The sequence below is a fragment of the Sceloporus occidentalis genome, unplaced genomic scaffold, assembly GCF_023333645.1.
Source record: "Sceloporus occidentalis isolate IW3139 unplaced genomic scaffold, rSceOcc1.0.p SCAF_39, whole genome shotgun sequence".
Lineage (NCBI taxonomy): Eukaryota > Metazoa > Chordata > Lepidosauria > Squamata > Phrynosomatidae > Sceloporus > Sceloporus occidentalis.
Window position 1 is genome coordinate 1,426,603 of NW_028317019.1, and position 16,449 is coordinate 1,443,051.

Below are 16,449 nucleotides of genomic sequence, written 5' to 3' on the forward strand. Positions count from 1 at the left end.
CATCAGGGTTTGGCTTCTAAGAGGAGGCTAGTCCCCCAAACAATGCCAAAAGTGGCTCCTTTTGGAGGTTTAAAAAGTCTCCCCAGTTTCCTTATTAAGAGATTTTCAGGGAAGAAGGAAGGAGACAGACCAGAATAACACATATTACCAAGAATTAAACAAGACTTGGGCGCTTCTACCCTTTTACAAGCAACTCTGGCTGTATCTGCACTGAAGAAATAATCCAGTTTGAAACCGCTTTAACTCTCCTGGCTCCATTTTGTGGAATCGTGGGATTTGTAGTTTTCTGTGGCATGAGAACTCTCTGTCAGAGAATGTAAAATCTCAGGATTCCATAGCACTGAGTGGTTAAACTGGTGTCAAAGTGCCTTATTTCTATAGTGCAGATGCAGCCTTCTTGGGAAAAGGGCTGATGATGGGAGAAAGCACAGGGGGACTCTGGAGGTTTCAGCAGATGATTTATTTATTTATGATGCACTCATTTCACATCTAACTACGGGGACATAACCAGGGCCCTCTCAAATTCCACATCCCCTAATCCCTCTCCACTCTAAGAAGGCATGGAGTATCTGTTGTGTAGGGGAACTTCAGTGAACCTATGCTATGTCTGGGAAGCTTCGTTTGGTGCAGAGGGAGAAGGGGATATCCACCTCTGCATCAGCCCAAAAGAGGCACATGTCACCTGCGTATGTCACCAGCAGGATGCTGTTCTCTGTGTCTTTGAGTGCTGCAGGGTTTCTTGCCAAGCCAATTCTAACCCTGGTCCCTTTTCTCAGGAACTCCATCTCGGCCTCTTTGGACACGGCTTTGGGCCTCTCTTGCTGGAAGTGACCCAAGTGCAGGACCACCAGGACCCCTTGACCACCTGATGGCCAACACAGAGGCCAAGCGGAGGGAGTTGGGCTCCAACAGAAAGAGGATGCTGAAGTACAACAGCTCTTTGGTGAGTCACTATCCTATTAGCTTCATCTGTGTCACTTCTGGGCCAATTTATGAAAGGAAGCAATTAATATACTGTCCTAGTTTGGCAGAGACAGTCCTGGTTAATCCTCTGTCACCCCACTTATTCAGGGGCTTTTAAAAATGTCCCAGTTGGTCTATCCTCCTCCCACTTTCCCCTTTCTCAGCTCACTTCACTTCCTGAGTGCAATTGAGTTTACAGCCTATCAGCTCAAAAGTGGGGAGAGGAGAGGAAAGAGGGAGACTGGATATGGCCCTTCCCAGGAGGTTGAAGCAAAAGCAAACTGCTGTGCCTTTCCTAGCTTGTGTGATCTTCCTCATAAACAACTTTGGCATCTTCACTGCCTTCTGGGTTGATTGTCCACATGTGTCTTGTTTTTCCCATCTAAGAAATTTTGGGGGCTATGGGAGAATGTCTCTGGATATAAATTGGGGGTGGACCCAATGACCCTCAACCCCAGAGTGCTCCGCAGAACTGCTTTATAAAAATGACATTTGCCTCCGAAATGTGGCAAGAAATGGCTAAATGCACCATAATTCTTTTATGGCTAAATGTACTATATATTTTGGGACAGTCAGTATCCTAATCCATCATCAACATCCCAGCTATGGCCTAAATTATATTGTATATTATATTGAAAAGATTAAAGACAAACTGGATCTGAAAGGCAGTAGCTTTTTTCTGGCTGATGGCATTTAAAGTTTATTTCCTAGACTGAATTCTAAAGTGATGAAATAATATTTGGATGCACCATGTGCTTTCCTCCCCTTTTGTTTAGTCACTCTCTGGATGGGGGCTATTTTCTGTTTCAGGTGACCTTTGCGGATGTGGCAGTATATTTCACGGAGAACGAATGGAAATTGTTGACGAAGAAGCAGAGACTTATGTACAGTTCTGTAATGATGGAGAATTATGAGAACGTGGCCTCTGTGGGTAAGGAACCGGAATCCACTAGCATTATAGAATCATAGAGTTGGAATAGACCACAAGGGCCATCCAGTTCAACCCACTTCTGCCATGCAGGAATACATTTCCAAACACCATCCAGCCTCTGTTTAAAGACCTCCAAAGAAGAGGACTCCACCAAATTTTAAGGGAGTATATTGCACTGTCCGATAGGTCTTACTGTTAATGTTTAGGTGGAACCTCTTTCCCTGTGGTTTACATTCATTGTGGTGTCTCCTTTCTTTGTAGCAGCAGAAAGCAAGCTTGGTTCATCCTCAAAACGACCCTTTCCAATATTTAAACATGGATATCATATTTGTTGTTAATTTTCTTTTCTCCAGGGTAAACATACCCAGCTCTCTAAGCCACTCTTCATAGGGCTTTATGGTTTCCAGATCTTTCACCATTTTTGTTGCCCTCCTCTGGGCATGTTCCAACCTGTCAACATCCTTTATGAATTTCAGAGGCCAGACCTGGACACAGGATTATTCCAAGTGAAGCCTGACCAAAGCTCTATAGAGTGGCACTATTACTTCCCTTGATCTAGAAACTATACTCGTATTGATGCAGCCTAGAATCACATGGGCCTTTTTAGCTGCCGCATCACACTTTTGCCCAAGTTCAACTTCTGGTCTACTGGGAGTCATAGATCCCTTTCAAATGTAGTTTAATTGTGATAGCAACTCCTGTAGAATATCTGAATTTGTAGTTTTGTGAGGCACTATTGCTCTCCACTTTATAAGGATTCTAAATACCGCATTGTAAATTGCCAATTGCCAAATCCAGCTTCTGTCATTCATCCAGAATGTTTTTGGAGTTTAGGGAGAAATTGTTAGTCGTTTAAACGATAGTAGTTTTAAGTAGTTGGTAAGGATATTGGGGCCTAGAATGGCTTCAGGGAAGGGAAGCAGTTGTGGAGGCTATTAATTGCCTGGTCTGTGAACTCTGGGTGGCAGACATGCTCCAGGGGTGAGTGGCGTATGTGAACAGTGGAAGAAGAAGGCAAGAGGTACCTTGGCAGCCGGGCTGTTTAGGGGCTGAAGGGGAAGAAAAGGGAGGAGTGTGAAGGTAGTTAATGACAGAGGGAAAAGGTTTAGACACTTCAGAGACAGCTTAGACTTATTAATGGACGCTTCTGTCTGAGTTTCTCAATAAACCTTTTGGTGGAAGCAAAGGACTTTTTAATTCTGAAACTTAGTTCCGCCCCCAGATATCACACCAATGCTAGGATTTTGTAGGAAGAAAGCATGGAGATTACCAGTAATGCATTTCTCATGGAAATGGTAGCACATTTCTGAGTATCTTTCATTTTTTGGCCCTCTTCCAGCCTTTTGAGGTTCTGCTTCACTTCCCCAAAGGGATGCAATGGGATACTGAGGCACAAAACTTTATTCCTATTTTAAGGCAATACAATGTGTGGTTGCCCCTGAGATCCCCAGGGGGCCAATGTGACGCCCCCAATCCCCAACAGTAGCCCATCCCTGTCTTAGAGATGTCTTAATACTGCTCCCTGGTGCTTTATCCTCACCAAAACAGAAGTCCAGGTCCCAGCCCCCTTGCTTTGCTTTTCCCAATGAGTAATTTGTATATGGATTATCCTGCCTTTCTCAACAAATGAGCCTCAAAGTATCCCTTTTATGCATCACATAAATGGGTGTGTGTCTGTGATAGAAAGCAGGAGCGGATGTGAAAAACAGAAAGGCAGGAAAGAGATGGTGAAGGTGAAATACTGAAGCAGTGCAGATGGGCAAGAAGGAAGGTTGGAGAGCGGAGGGAGAAAGGGAAGGAGATTAGGCTTAAGAGGGAGATGAAATAACAGATATAGGATGGGGGACACCTGGCTGAATGAAACTACGTGTGAAAGGGATCTAGTACTCCAAGTAAACCACAAGTTGAACATGAGTCAACAGTGTAATGCGGCAGCTAACAAGGCGAATGTGATTTTAGGTTGCATCAATAGAAGTATAGTGTCAGGATCAAGGGAAGTAATAGTGCCATGGTATTCTGCTTTGGTCAGGCCTCACCTGGAATATTGTGTCGAGTTCTGGGCACCACAATTCAAAAAGGATGTGGAGAAACTGGAGCATGTCCAAAGGAGGGCGACTAAAATGGTGCAGGATTTGGAAACTATGAGGAACGACTTGGTAACTAGGGATGTTTAGCCTGGAGAAGAGAAGGTTAAGAGGTTATATGATAGCCCTGTTTAAATATTTGAAGGAATGTCAAGCTTGTTTTCTGCTGCTCCAGAGACTAGAACACGGAACAACGGATGCAAACTGCAGTAAAAGAGATTCCACTTCAACATTAGAAGGAACTTCCTGACAGTAAGGTCTGTTCGACAATGGAACAAACTCCCTCTGAGATTTTGGTGGAGTCTCCTTTCTTAGAGGTCTTCAAACAGAGGCTGGATGGCCATCTGTCAGGGATGCTTTGATTCCTTCATGGTAGAATGGGGTTGGACTGGATGGCCCTTGTAGTCTCTTCCATCTCTATGATTCTAGCCCTCTGGGAGCCAGGAGGGGGAGGCAGGAGCAAAGCCAGGATCGCCTAGCTCTGTGCGGAGAGAAAGGGACCTCTGGGAAGGACCAGGAGAGGGGCCTTGGGGATTGGGAGGCAGCCACCAACCTCACAGATTATACTGATAATAATAATAAGTTTTATTTGTATTTACCTGCCTCTCTCAATGGAGCGAGGCGGTATTACAACCGTAAAATAGCCACAAAACAACAATAGCATCCAATTTACACACAGTAAAACAACAAAGCGCTTAAAACTCAGTTTGGGACAAATAAAAAAATCATTTAAAATGCACCGTTGTGATCAGAAGTGGAATTTTTCCTTAAGTTCTTTACAAGAGGTCAGCTGGGTAAGCCTGCCGGAAGGGATCCGTCTTAAGTCCTTTCTTGAAAGCATCCAAGGTGGTGATCAGACGGATCTCCTCTGGCAAGTTGTTCCATAAAGTGGGGGCCCAGGCTATATACGCTCTGTGGGAAGTTGTTCTTAGCCTGATCTTTGGGTAATCTAATAGATTCTTCCCAGATGTTCTGAGAGTGTGGGGCGGATTGTGTAGGGAGATGCGTTCCTTCAAGTAGCTCAGGCCCAAGCCATGTGGGGCTTTAAAGGTAATAACCAACGCTTTGTATTGCGCCCAGAAGCTAATTGGCAGCCAGTGTACAGATACTGGTGTTATATGCTCTGACCTAGATGTTGTTGTTGTTGTTGTTATTATTATTATTATTATTATTATTATTATTATTAACCTTTATTTAGAAAGCGCTGTAAATGTACACAGTGCTTTACATACAATCTTTTTAATTAGACGGTTCCCTGCCCTCAGGCTTACAATCTAAAAAGACACGACACAAAAGAAGAAGGGAGTGGTGGTGGGGAAGGGGATGAGGTCCAGCAATTCTTCTCTACCTCCGAGTCCTGGACCAAGGGAGATGGACTGGAGGGAGGACTTGGGTTCCTAATGGATGGTTCCAGTGACCAATCTGGCTGCCGCATTTTGAACTAACTGAAGCTTCCGAACTTGGTACAAAGGTAGCCCCATGTCGAGCACTGAACTTAAGAACTGAACTTGAAATCAGGCCCTTGTTTTCATACATATTAAGGGTTTCATTTATCAATTATGAGCAATGTCTATGAAGAGAGGAAAGGGTAACACAAAAATTTCTTTTTCTCTCATGCTTCTTTTCCAACCTGAGCTTGCTTAGCTCCATGGTTGATTCCAGAGGTCCTTTGTCACTCAAAATGGTGGAGTCTGGGGAGGATACTCGCGAGTGCTATGCTTTTAGGGGAATTTCATACTTAGCTCAAAGGAGAGACTGAGGCAACAGTGGCCTCAGGATTCATCCCAACTATACCAGGCCTGAAAGCACACAGAACTCCAGAGGCATTTCAAATAGGGTTTTGTGTTTTATTTAGGGGGAAAGCAAAATATACGCATACACACAAATATACACGTATAGGTGTTCACACACACACACACAAGAACTGGGTAACAAAGGTGGGAGTGGTGAATAGCGTAATGCTTTCCTAATGGTAATACATTACCTAGATGGATCTTGTTTCTAATTGCTGAGGGTCCAGAAAGGGAAGAGAAGTCAGTAACTGTTATAGGAAGTGGGGCTGGTGAGTGAAGTGAGGTGTATAGCAATGTAAACCAACGGAGTGTCTGTCTGCAACTGGACTGACGCTGAAGAACAGCCAGTTGGGGCTGATATTTATACTGAAATTGTCGCTTAGGGGCAGAAACAGAGCATTCGGAAAGGTTTAAATTGCTTTAGGATGTTTCCTGGATAGGGAAAGAATTGTCTGAAACTGAAATAAATGCAATGGGTGCTTGGTGGAAATACTTCAGCCAAACAGGATTGTCACACGGGCTCTTAGATCCTTCTTGGCTCTGAATTCTGGTCCCATTCACAAGGCAATGTATAGCACAGTCTGAAGGCGACACTCCCAGAGCTCAACAATAACATAGCAGAGTACAGAAGCAAATCTCCAGATATGTATTAACCACTTTCAGCACTTAGAAGTAACTCACACACAGTTGATTTCCTCCAAGTCCTTGGAGGTTCTTTATCTTGAGTTACAATATAAAACAAATGTTTACCAGCTCTCCTCTCTGACTTCCATCAACTTGACAACATCTTCTAAACACACCACCAACCCACATCAGTCCACATGTGAGCTGCATACTGTATTGGTTGTGAGTCATCTCCTGGTGCCACACAGCATGAAGCATCCTCTGCTGTTAGCTTGCATCATGCCATGTGCTCTGACTAAACACTCTATGGCAGTCTCACAGGAAATAATGCCACTTTCCAATTAAAATAGTTTTACATATATTTAATGGAATGTTTTTCAATGGCCTGACTATCTGCTTCTACTGATTTCCTCATGGCACTTCCCCTTCAATCTCTTCTTTGGTAGCTCCGATGAGTAAGGAGACAATGATTATATGGATTTGGGGGCATCCAGAACAGGGTCATGTTCAGGTCTCTCACACCAATGTTATTAATTTAATCTCAAATAGGTGAATGTGGGGCTAAATGTTGGGGTAACACTTTCCTCTCTTAACACTGAGATTAAGTCTTGTCTGTCATTACCCCCCTTTACAGAAGAACTTGTCAGTCATGAGAGAGTCCACATAAGAAAGAAGTCACATAAATGCCAGCATTGTGGGAAATGTTTTTCTCAGAAGTCACACCTAGTGAGACATCAGAGAGTCCACACAGGAGAAAAGCCATACAAATGCCAGCATTGTGGGAAATGTTTTTCTCAGAAGTCACACCTAGTGAAACATCAGAGAGTCCACACAGGAGAAAAGCCATACAAATGCCAGCATTGTGGGAAATGTTTTTCTTCGAAGTCACACCTAGTGATACATCAGAGAGTCCACACCGGAGAGAAGCCATACAAATGCCAGCATTGTGGGAAATGTTTTTCTTTGAAGACACACCTAGTGAGACATCAGAGAGTCCACACAGGAGAGAAGCCATACAAATGCCAGAATTGTGGGAAATGTTTTCCTCGGAAGTCAAGCCTTGTGATACATCAGAGAGTCCACACAGGAGAGAAGCCATACAAATGCCAGCACTGTGGGAAATGTTTTTCTTCGAAGTCTGACCTAGTGAAACATCAGAGAATCCACACAGGAGAGAAGCCATACAAATGCCAGCATTGTGGGAAATGTTTTGCCTATAAGTTAGTCCTTGTCATGCATCAAAGAGTTCACACAGGAGAGAAGCCATACAAATGCCAGCATTGTGGGAAATGTTTTTCTATGAAGTCAGTCCTAGTGAGACATCAGAGAGTCCACACCGGAGAGAAGCCATACAAATGCCAGCATTGTGGGAAAGGTTTTCCTCAGAAGTCAAGCCTTGTGATACATCAGAGTGTCCACACAAGAGAGAAGCCATACAAATGCCAGCATTGTGGGAAATGTTTTTCTAGGAAGCCATACCTAGTGAAACATCAGAGAGGCCGCACAGGAGAAAAGCCACACAAATCCCAGATATGAACTAACACTGTTTTTGTCAGTAAGGAATGTAAAAAACGTATTTTCAGTCCAGCAGTGCTAAGAAAAGGCTGTAGTGGTTTTGCTTGTAATGTTTGTCTGTCCATATGTCTGTTTAATTTTTAAAGTTATATTTTGTTAAGATTAGGTTTTAATTTCTAATAGTATAGATAATGGCTTTGGGTTGTAAATTTGGCTGGGGTTTGTGGGTCATGGTATAGGTTAGATAAATGGGGGGCTGGGATTTGTTGCAGCTGGTTAGAATAGCTATGAGAAGGGTAGCTTTTGCAATGTGTGGGATGTTGGTTTAAGAAAGTTGGGGGCAGGTATTAACACAAAGGGCTAGTTTTTGGGAATGACAAAGGGGGACCTGTTACCTGTGGGGCATAGACTGTGGGAATTGGAGGTGGGGCTAGATTTGGAAGAGGGTGATGTTTTAGGTTTCTGGGTTTTAATGTATTGTTTGGCTTGGAGTGGGCAGTTCTAGGCTTAAACACTGAATTTCTATGTGTTCTCAATAAAGTTCTTTGCTGGTTCAACACACTGGACTCTTTGATGCACAGGAGTTCTGAATTTGCCCAAAACTGACCTTTTCTTCTCTCCTCAGTCCTCAGCTCCATTCCCAGCCATAAGAACAGCAGACGAAACACACACACACACACACACACACACACAAACATACAGGATACACAGGGACAGCTATATTTCCAAACTAGAGCCTTCCTTTCCTGCATTTCCCTCCTGAGTGCAGCTCTGCACCTTGGGCTCCATTGCGGTCTCCTCAAAGGAGGGAAGGGAGGCTGCTGAACCCCCGGCACATACCTTCCTTTCCCGCAAAGGCCACTAGCGGAATAAGCAGCACCAGCTAGGCCCTGGCAATTCCTGTGCATGCTGAGGAGGGGCCTTTGGGGCCATATATGCATGCACACGAAGCCATTCCTGCCCTCACAGTCTGTTCTGAAGGAGGCAGGGAAGTGGGGAAGTGCCCTCGTTCATTCAGAGGAATGGTTGGAGGGTCTTCTGGGGGTCCTTTGTGGGGTTATAGGAAGAAAGGAAGTCCCTCTTCTCCCCATAAGAAAGTCAGGGGTCCTGCAAGGCCTCCTCACCCTCTTTCTTTCCCTGGTCCCTCCTCGGGTATTCTTTGGGCCCCATGTTCTTGGGGGGTTATTATGAGAAGAGAGGGCAGGGGGGGACCCTTGGAGAGAAGCATGGCCATGGAGGGGAAGGGGATCCAAAGGTTAAAAGGGCTTTGAGGAGCCCCTTCCCTCCTGGAAAGTGGGGCAGAGGAGAGACCCTCCCTTCTGATGCCTCATTTGGGACAGAGTTTAATAGGATTGGAAACAACATTTTTTTTGTGGGGGGGGGGGGAGTTTTCTCTGGAGTCCTGGGAGGAGGTGGCTCTGGGAGGAGAGAAGAGCCAAAATCAAGACCAAAACCATGAGAAGGGACACAGAGGGACCTTAAAGCTCTGGCAATCCCCTGGCAACCTGGGAACTAGGCTTAGAGGCCCACTGGATCCGGATTGGGCATCCTCCCTCAAATACTTACCTTTTCCTTCACAACAACCCTGCAGAGGAGGACCAACAGAGAGACCCACAGCCCCATAAAGATCCTCCCCCAGTTCTGGGACCATGCTGAAAGGGCTTTGGACCCCCATCAACGGATGTTGTTGTTGTTATTATTATTATTATTATTATTGCACCTTTTCTCAAAGGAATCAAAGCAGATTACAGCAATAAAATAACAACCCTTCTCCCAATTATAAAAACATTAATCAACCCTTAAAAAGCTATTAAACAGCAAGAAAATTTAAAACATTCCAAACACAATACAGTAAAATAGTTTTTGGGGGCAAGAATTGGATCATTTTCTGAAGGTGAGAGGGGAGGGCAGGAACGATAGATAACAATTTCCATCACACTAATGATGGCAGGAGTAAGGGTCAGTGGGAGGGAGAGGCAAGTCAATAGATGTCATCTAGTCTGGAAAGCGATCCATCTTAATAGACTTCTTAAAGGCTTCCAAGTTGTTAATAGGATGGATCTCATTCGGGTAGTTCCAGAGTGAACCAACACCTTGTATCTTGCCTGGAAACTAATGGGCAGCCAATGGAGGGATTTAAGAACCGGTGTAATGTGGGCAGTTCTAGAAGTGCCTGTAACCAACCTGGCTGCCATATTCTGTACGAATTGAAGTTTCCAAACTTGGCCCAAGGGTAGCCCCGTGTAAACTGCATTACAGAAGTCCAGCCGAGAGGCGACTAGCACATGTACTACTGTTTCAAGGTCTCCCTGCTCCCCGCCCCATGTCTCCAGATGATCTCACCTAGCAGCTTCATGTAAATGTTGAATAGCATTGGGGACAGAGTTGCGCCTTGAGGGACGCCCGACTTGAGCTCCCTCTTGGACGAACAACTGTCCCCAAGGCACAGCATCTGGAATCTGCCTGAGATGTAGGACCTGAACCACTGGAAAGCAATGCCCCAATTCCCAACTCTCCCAGGCGTTCCAGAAGGATACTGTGGTCAATGGTATTGAAGGCTGCTGAGAGGTCCAAGAGCACCAGCAGGGTCCCACTTCCCCTTTTCAAAGAGCTTTCGATGATCAAACTGAGATCATTGACTAAGGCGACCATGGACTCCGTAACCTGCCTTAAATCCGGTTTGAAATGGACTTAGAAAATCCGTTTCTTCGAAGACTGTTTGGAGTTGAATGGTGTCTGTCTTCTCGATTACCTTGCCTAAGAATGGTAAGAGTGAAACTGGCCTGTAAATGGTTCTGTCCAGGGGGTCAAGGGAAGGCTTTTTTAGAAGCGGTTTAACCACGGCCTCTTTGAGGCAAGATGGAAGACAGCCTTCCCTCAAAGATGCATTAGTTATGTTTTTAGCAGACTCTTGATGGTATCTTCCCCCTGGACGGCCAGCCAAGATGGGCAAGGATCGAGAGAGCAAGTCGTCTTTTTCATACTCCCAAGGAGCTTGTCCACATCTTCTGTACTAAGTGACTCAAACTGATCTAGAATAACAGTATAGGTGGAGGCTCTGGATTCCTCTCCTGTCGCCTCTGTCGTAAGGCCGGCATCCAAAACGGCTCTTATCTGAGAGATTTTGTCTGCAAAGTAGTTATTAAAAGCATCACAGCAGGATTTTGTTGGTTTCAATAAAGAGTTCTAATAAAGGGGGGCATTTGAGTCAAGTCCCTTACCACCCTGAATAGCTCTGCTGGACATGAATTTGCAGACGCAATAGATGCAGAGCAGAAGGACTTCTTAGCTGCATTTTATCAGGTATGGGTCGATATTTCTGCCAGCGGCATTCTAGCCGTTGTCCTGCCCTCTTCATTATTTTGAAATCTTAAGTATACTTAAGTATAAATAAAATAAAACAAAATTAAAAAATAAATAAAAGCATAGTGCTTTCAAGAGTATCCTCTTATATCTACGCAGATAACTTTAACGTTTATCAGATATCTTTGTAATCTTAAGTACCTCATCTATTTACTCCCTCGACCAGTAACTGCATAGTATTTCCTCTAGTTCCTTTCACAAGTTTGTTGTTCCAAATAAGCCTGCACCGGATACCAATCCTCCCTGAATTTATCTAGTGAACCAGATCTGATCAGACAAGTAAGTTTATCATTCTCCATTCAATCGTAAGGTTTCTCTTCCCAATCTCAAATACCCAGTATCTCTGCCTCTTTCCATCTTCTCGCGTATAACAGTCTGGCAGCAGAGATCCAATAAAACAAAATCCTTCCAAATTCATTTTCCATTTCTTTACTAAGTATTCCAAGTAGGACTATCTTAGGATGTTTTAGTGTTTTTATTTGAAGGATCTCTGACATAGCTGCCTGTATTTCCCCCCAGAATTGTGTGGCCTTCCAGCTGTTCCACCAGATGTGTCTCATGGACCCTCTTCCTTCCCCACATTTCCAGCATCTGTCGCTGTGTCCTTATACATATGGGCTGTTCTGATGGGGGTCAGGTACCACCTGAACTCATCTTAAAATATTGTTCCTTCAGATCCATAGAGAGCCTATGTTTGAGCCTTTTTGGCCAATTTCCCTCCCATTCCTCTAGTAAAATGTTTTCCCCGCAGTCCTTCGCCCATTTTGCCATACAGTCTTTAACAGTCTCTGATTTTGTGTCTAATTTAAGTAGTTCTTTATATAACTTGGAAATAATCTTATCTTCATTTCCCAGTAATATCTTTTCTGATTCTGTTTCTGATTCTAACCCAGATAGGCCTTCTGTCTTCTTCTCTAATCTTAACTTTTCAGAAGGTTGTCTATAAATATGCCGCTGGTACCTGAGACCTTGTGATACCCATCGTTCAGGGGATTTCATAATAAGGTCACCTCATTCCTCTTCTCTTAGTAATTCCTTATACATTACCCATCTTCCTTTCGTAACCTCTTCTCTTTGATAAAACGCCTCATTGGTAAAGACCCATAATGGGATCTTCCTATTAATATGGTTTTTACATTTCTGCCAGACCCTAAACAATGTTCTTCTGACAAAATGGTTTAGAAATTCTTTGTTGGCTTTCACCTCGTTGTAAAACATATATGCATGCCAACCAAAGCAATCATCCATTCCTTCTAATTGTAAAGGTTTTCTGTTTTTAGAGTAATCCATTCCCTAAGCCATTGTAGATTTGTAAGGATGGCAAACCCAAACCTCCTCTTTGCGTGTTATCATCTATTAGAGATTTAAATCTGATTCTAGGTCTTTTCCTGCCCAAATGGATTTCTGCAGGTCCTTCTGCCGTTCTAAAAATGGTTTGTCATTAAGAAGGATAGGTATAGTCTGAAATGAACATAGGCGGGATACAGACGGGCAAAAAGGGGTGTATTCATGACGTCATGAAGGTAGAGCCTTCAGACGGCCCTTACCTGAATGCCGTCATGAACGCGCCACCCGCACGGCCCAAGCGGGAAGAGTCGGCATTAAAAAGGTGCTGCTTTTTTCCGCTTCTTTTCCGTTTGATGCGCAGCTGCGCAGCTCCGTCTGTAAGCTGCTGCACCGGTACGCCAGAATTGGCACGCCGCAAATATAAGTTGCCCATTTAAAAGCTCCGTGTCTGCTGCGTCGCATATTGGGTCGGGGTCCGGGACATGCGTGGTTTGCAGTCAGGCTTTAATTGCAGCGTCCGCTGCCATGCAGCTGTGGAAGCTGCGGCACAGCTGCGGCACAGCTGCGGCACATTTTAAGTCTTGTAACCCTAACCCTAGAGCTCCATGTGCGCATGCGTTGCTGGAATCGCGGGAAGTTGTAAGTTTTGCCGGCGGATGTTTTGGTTGTAGAAAGTGATAAGGGAAAGTTTGGAATTTAAAGTGACCCCCTACACACATTCCTGCGCCATTTTCACCTGGGAACGGGCACAGTTCGGCTGCTCCTGGCACAGTTGTGCGGCGGCTCCCCTTTGGCACCAGGCAGGATGGCACAGCCATCCACCAGCACCCCGAAAAAAGGCAGGGGGACGTCTTGGTCTCATGCGGAGACGGCTGACCTCATAGCTATATGGTCACAGCCAAACATTCTGCAAAAATTGGAGCAGTCCTACCTGAATGCTGACACATATCGAGAAGTGGAAGAAGCCATGAGAGCCAAGGGCCACAACAGAACTTTGGAGGAGTGTCGCCGAAAATGCAAGTCGCTAAAATCTCAATACAAACAATACAGAGATGCCCTGGCCAGAGGTACTAAGAAGGCCACCCCCCTGCCCTTTTACAAGGAGCTGCATGCTTTCATTAAAAGTGATGGAAGCATCAGACCCAATAGACTAGCCACCAGTGGGGAGCGTGTGAGGGTCCCGGCGGGCCAGCCAGCCAGAGCGGAGCCTGTGGTGGTGGAGGAGGAGGAGGACGAGAACCCGGACCTTGAATGTGCCCAAGACCTTTTGATGCCCCCTCAGGGTAAGATGCGCCAGGGCCCCTGGGGGAAAGGGAGGGGGAAATGGGAGAAGGGGAAGATGTGGCCCCGGGGTGGGCACAGGGCAGAGATGACCCTTGTCCCTTGTCATACAGATGAGGAGCAGGAGGAGGAGGAACACCCCAACTCGGGAGATTCCTCCAGCAGCCAGAGACCTCTGGATCCCCGCGCCCTGCTCAGACAAATGTCTGCTGGGGCCAGAAGCTCCAGAAGGAGACCACCATCTCGTGCTGGGTCCTCTTCCACGACCAGCAGCAGCTACCGTGACCGCTCACCTGTCTCCCGGGCCAGTGCACCCGCCAGCGATGGCAGTGAGGCCGAAGAGAGTATGCAAGGTAAACCCTATATTTATGTTTATAACTGCATGGCTCAACTGCGCAATTGTGGCATGTTTCTTTCACTGCTTACTGTGCTGGAATGTTTGCAAGGTTGCTGTGGAAGTAGGATTGTGAGTGTCCCTGGCATGGTCATGTGCTGCATGTGTCCCACATTCCTAAGGCACCCCTCCCTTGCATGTAAATCTCTCCTTTCCCCATGCCCTTAGTTTGAAGCTCTACCCTTTGCCACAGCTTCGAGTGAGAGTTCCTGCATGGCAGAATGGGGTTGGACTAGATGGCCCTCAGGGTCTCTGCTAACTGTAGGCTTCTGTGACTCTCTGCTTGTATGTCCCATAGTAGGAGGACAAACTGAAGCAGAAGAAGAAGGAGAAGGAGAAGGAGAACCACCTCCAACTAATCCCATAGCTGCCATGTCAGCAGAGGAGAGACTTGCCACCAAGAAGAAAAGGGTGCATCCGTCAGCAGCTACTAAAACTGTGGCGGCTGTGGATCAGCTCAAGGCTTGCTCAGAAGAGCACATGGCAGCACTGATGCAGCAGGGGCAGCGAGCCTTTGAGGACAGGGAGAGGGGCAGACAGTCCCGCAGGGAGCTCATGGAAAGGGCACTGGGATTTCAAGAGACGGCACTAGGATTTCAAGAGAGGACACTGGGAGTTCATGAGAGGAACCTAGAAGTTCATGTGAGGGCACTGGGATTTCAAGAGAGGAACCTAGAAGTTCAAGAGAGGGCCGTTCAGAACCAGGAGAGATCAACAGACAGGTCAGACCAGGAGCAGAGGCGACTCAACACCACCTTGGAAGCGCAGACTGTTCTGATGGGGCAAATGCTGGAGATCATGAGGGGAGGGCAGGGTGGCCCGAGACGCAGAAGGGTACGTAGGGAGCAGGGTGGAAGAGGCAGGGCTGCTGTCCCCAGGGTCGTGGACGAAGGGGTTGAGCAGCAGGAGCCCCCAGCAAGAGCTGGAAGAGCCAGGGCTGTCCCCAGGGTCGTGGAGGAAGGAGTAGGGCAGCAGGAGCCCCCAGCAAGAGCAATCCTTCCAGCTGAGGAGCAGGGAGTTGCCATGGAGGTGGAGTTGTCTCAGCAGCCTCTTGCTGGGCCATCCTCCAGCCTCTTCAGTGACTCTGTGGCAGTCCCACCACCCACACCCCGCCCCCAAAGGCAAAGGGCAACTAGAGGGGGCCTGGGATCAAGGGGCAGGGAGCACTGACAAGGCACTAGGTCCCATGATGTCCCATAAAGACATCATTTCGCCTCCCAGGGCATGTGTTCCCTCCCAGCCCTATCTACTCTAGTCTACCCTTCCTGTTCTCTCCTCCCACCAGGCCTGGCTCACTGGTCCCCAAACCAGCAATGTCCAAACTCTGTCCTTCCAGGCGTTTGGACTTCATCTCCCAGAATCCCCAGCCACCTTGCCCTGTGGTCTGGGATTGTGGGAGATGAAGTCCAAACGCCTGGAAGGACAGAGTTTGGACATTGCTACCTCACAGCACTCCTGCCTAGCTTTAGAGTGCACAGTTGCGCCTAAGCTGTCACATTCACACTCACAGCCACACTGCCGCAGTTGCGCATAATGAACCACACAAATTTTTTTAAAAAATAAACTTTTTTATTAACAATAATTAAAAACTTTTGTATTTACATATGTACAATATATACATAGGGAAGGGGGATGGTGAAGGGGGTGGTGGTGAAGGGGGGATGGCAGAGGGGGCAGGGGAGGGAAGCTGCTTCAGGAAGGGGGAGGAGGCGGTGGGGCGGGCAGCCGGCGGAGGATCTCTTGCAGAGTCTCCTCCATGGAGGAGACTCTCTCCGCCAGCTTGTCCACCTTCTCCTCCAGGGCAGCGAACCTCCTCTCCGTCCGGTTCTCTGTGGGGGGGAAAGAAAGATGGTTAGGGTCAGCCTGTGGAGCCCATCACCCACTCCCACAGGCAGGGTTTCTGGGTGCCCCCGCTCCCTTCCCTGGGTTCACCTCCACACTTACTGTGGTGGAAATATTCCTTGTTGAAATAAAAAAACTATAGAAAGATGGAGTCACCTTTGTCGGCCAGAGAGATGGTTTTTGAAATAAAGGCTTGGAGTTTAGAAAAACTAGAGCAAAGGAATAATGAGTGCATCTTGACCTGGATGGAAGCTGGCACCAGTAAAAAAGACATAACATAAACTACTGAGATAAGGACATTCAGAAGCAAGGTTAGGAGGAAAGCCACTGAATTCCTACAGGAGGGGGTAAGGAGTGATGATGCAGTTTTAA

The 16,449-nt window shown here is 46.3% G+C and overlaps 1 protein-coding gene across 1 annotated transcript in view; it reads left to right on the plus strand.

The window, feature by feature from the left end:
* Positions 1-761: 761 nt before the first annotated feature.
* The window catches only part of LOC149290385 (uncharacterized), a 242,142-nt gene continuing 226,454 nt past the window's right edge, over positions 762-16,449 (plus strand). Inside the window, exons 1-2 of the mRNA XM_089489265.1 lie at positions 762-943; positions 1,774-1,894. Of these exons, the coding sequence (XP_089345391.1) occupies positions 869-943; positions 1,774-1,894 (196 nt within the window). The 5' untranslated portion in view covers positions 762-868. The remainder of the gene's footprint in view (positions 944-1,773; positions 1,895-16,449) is intronic.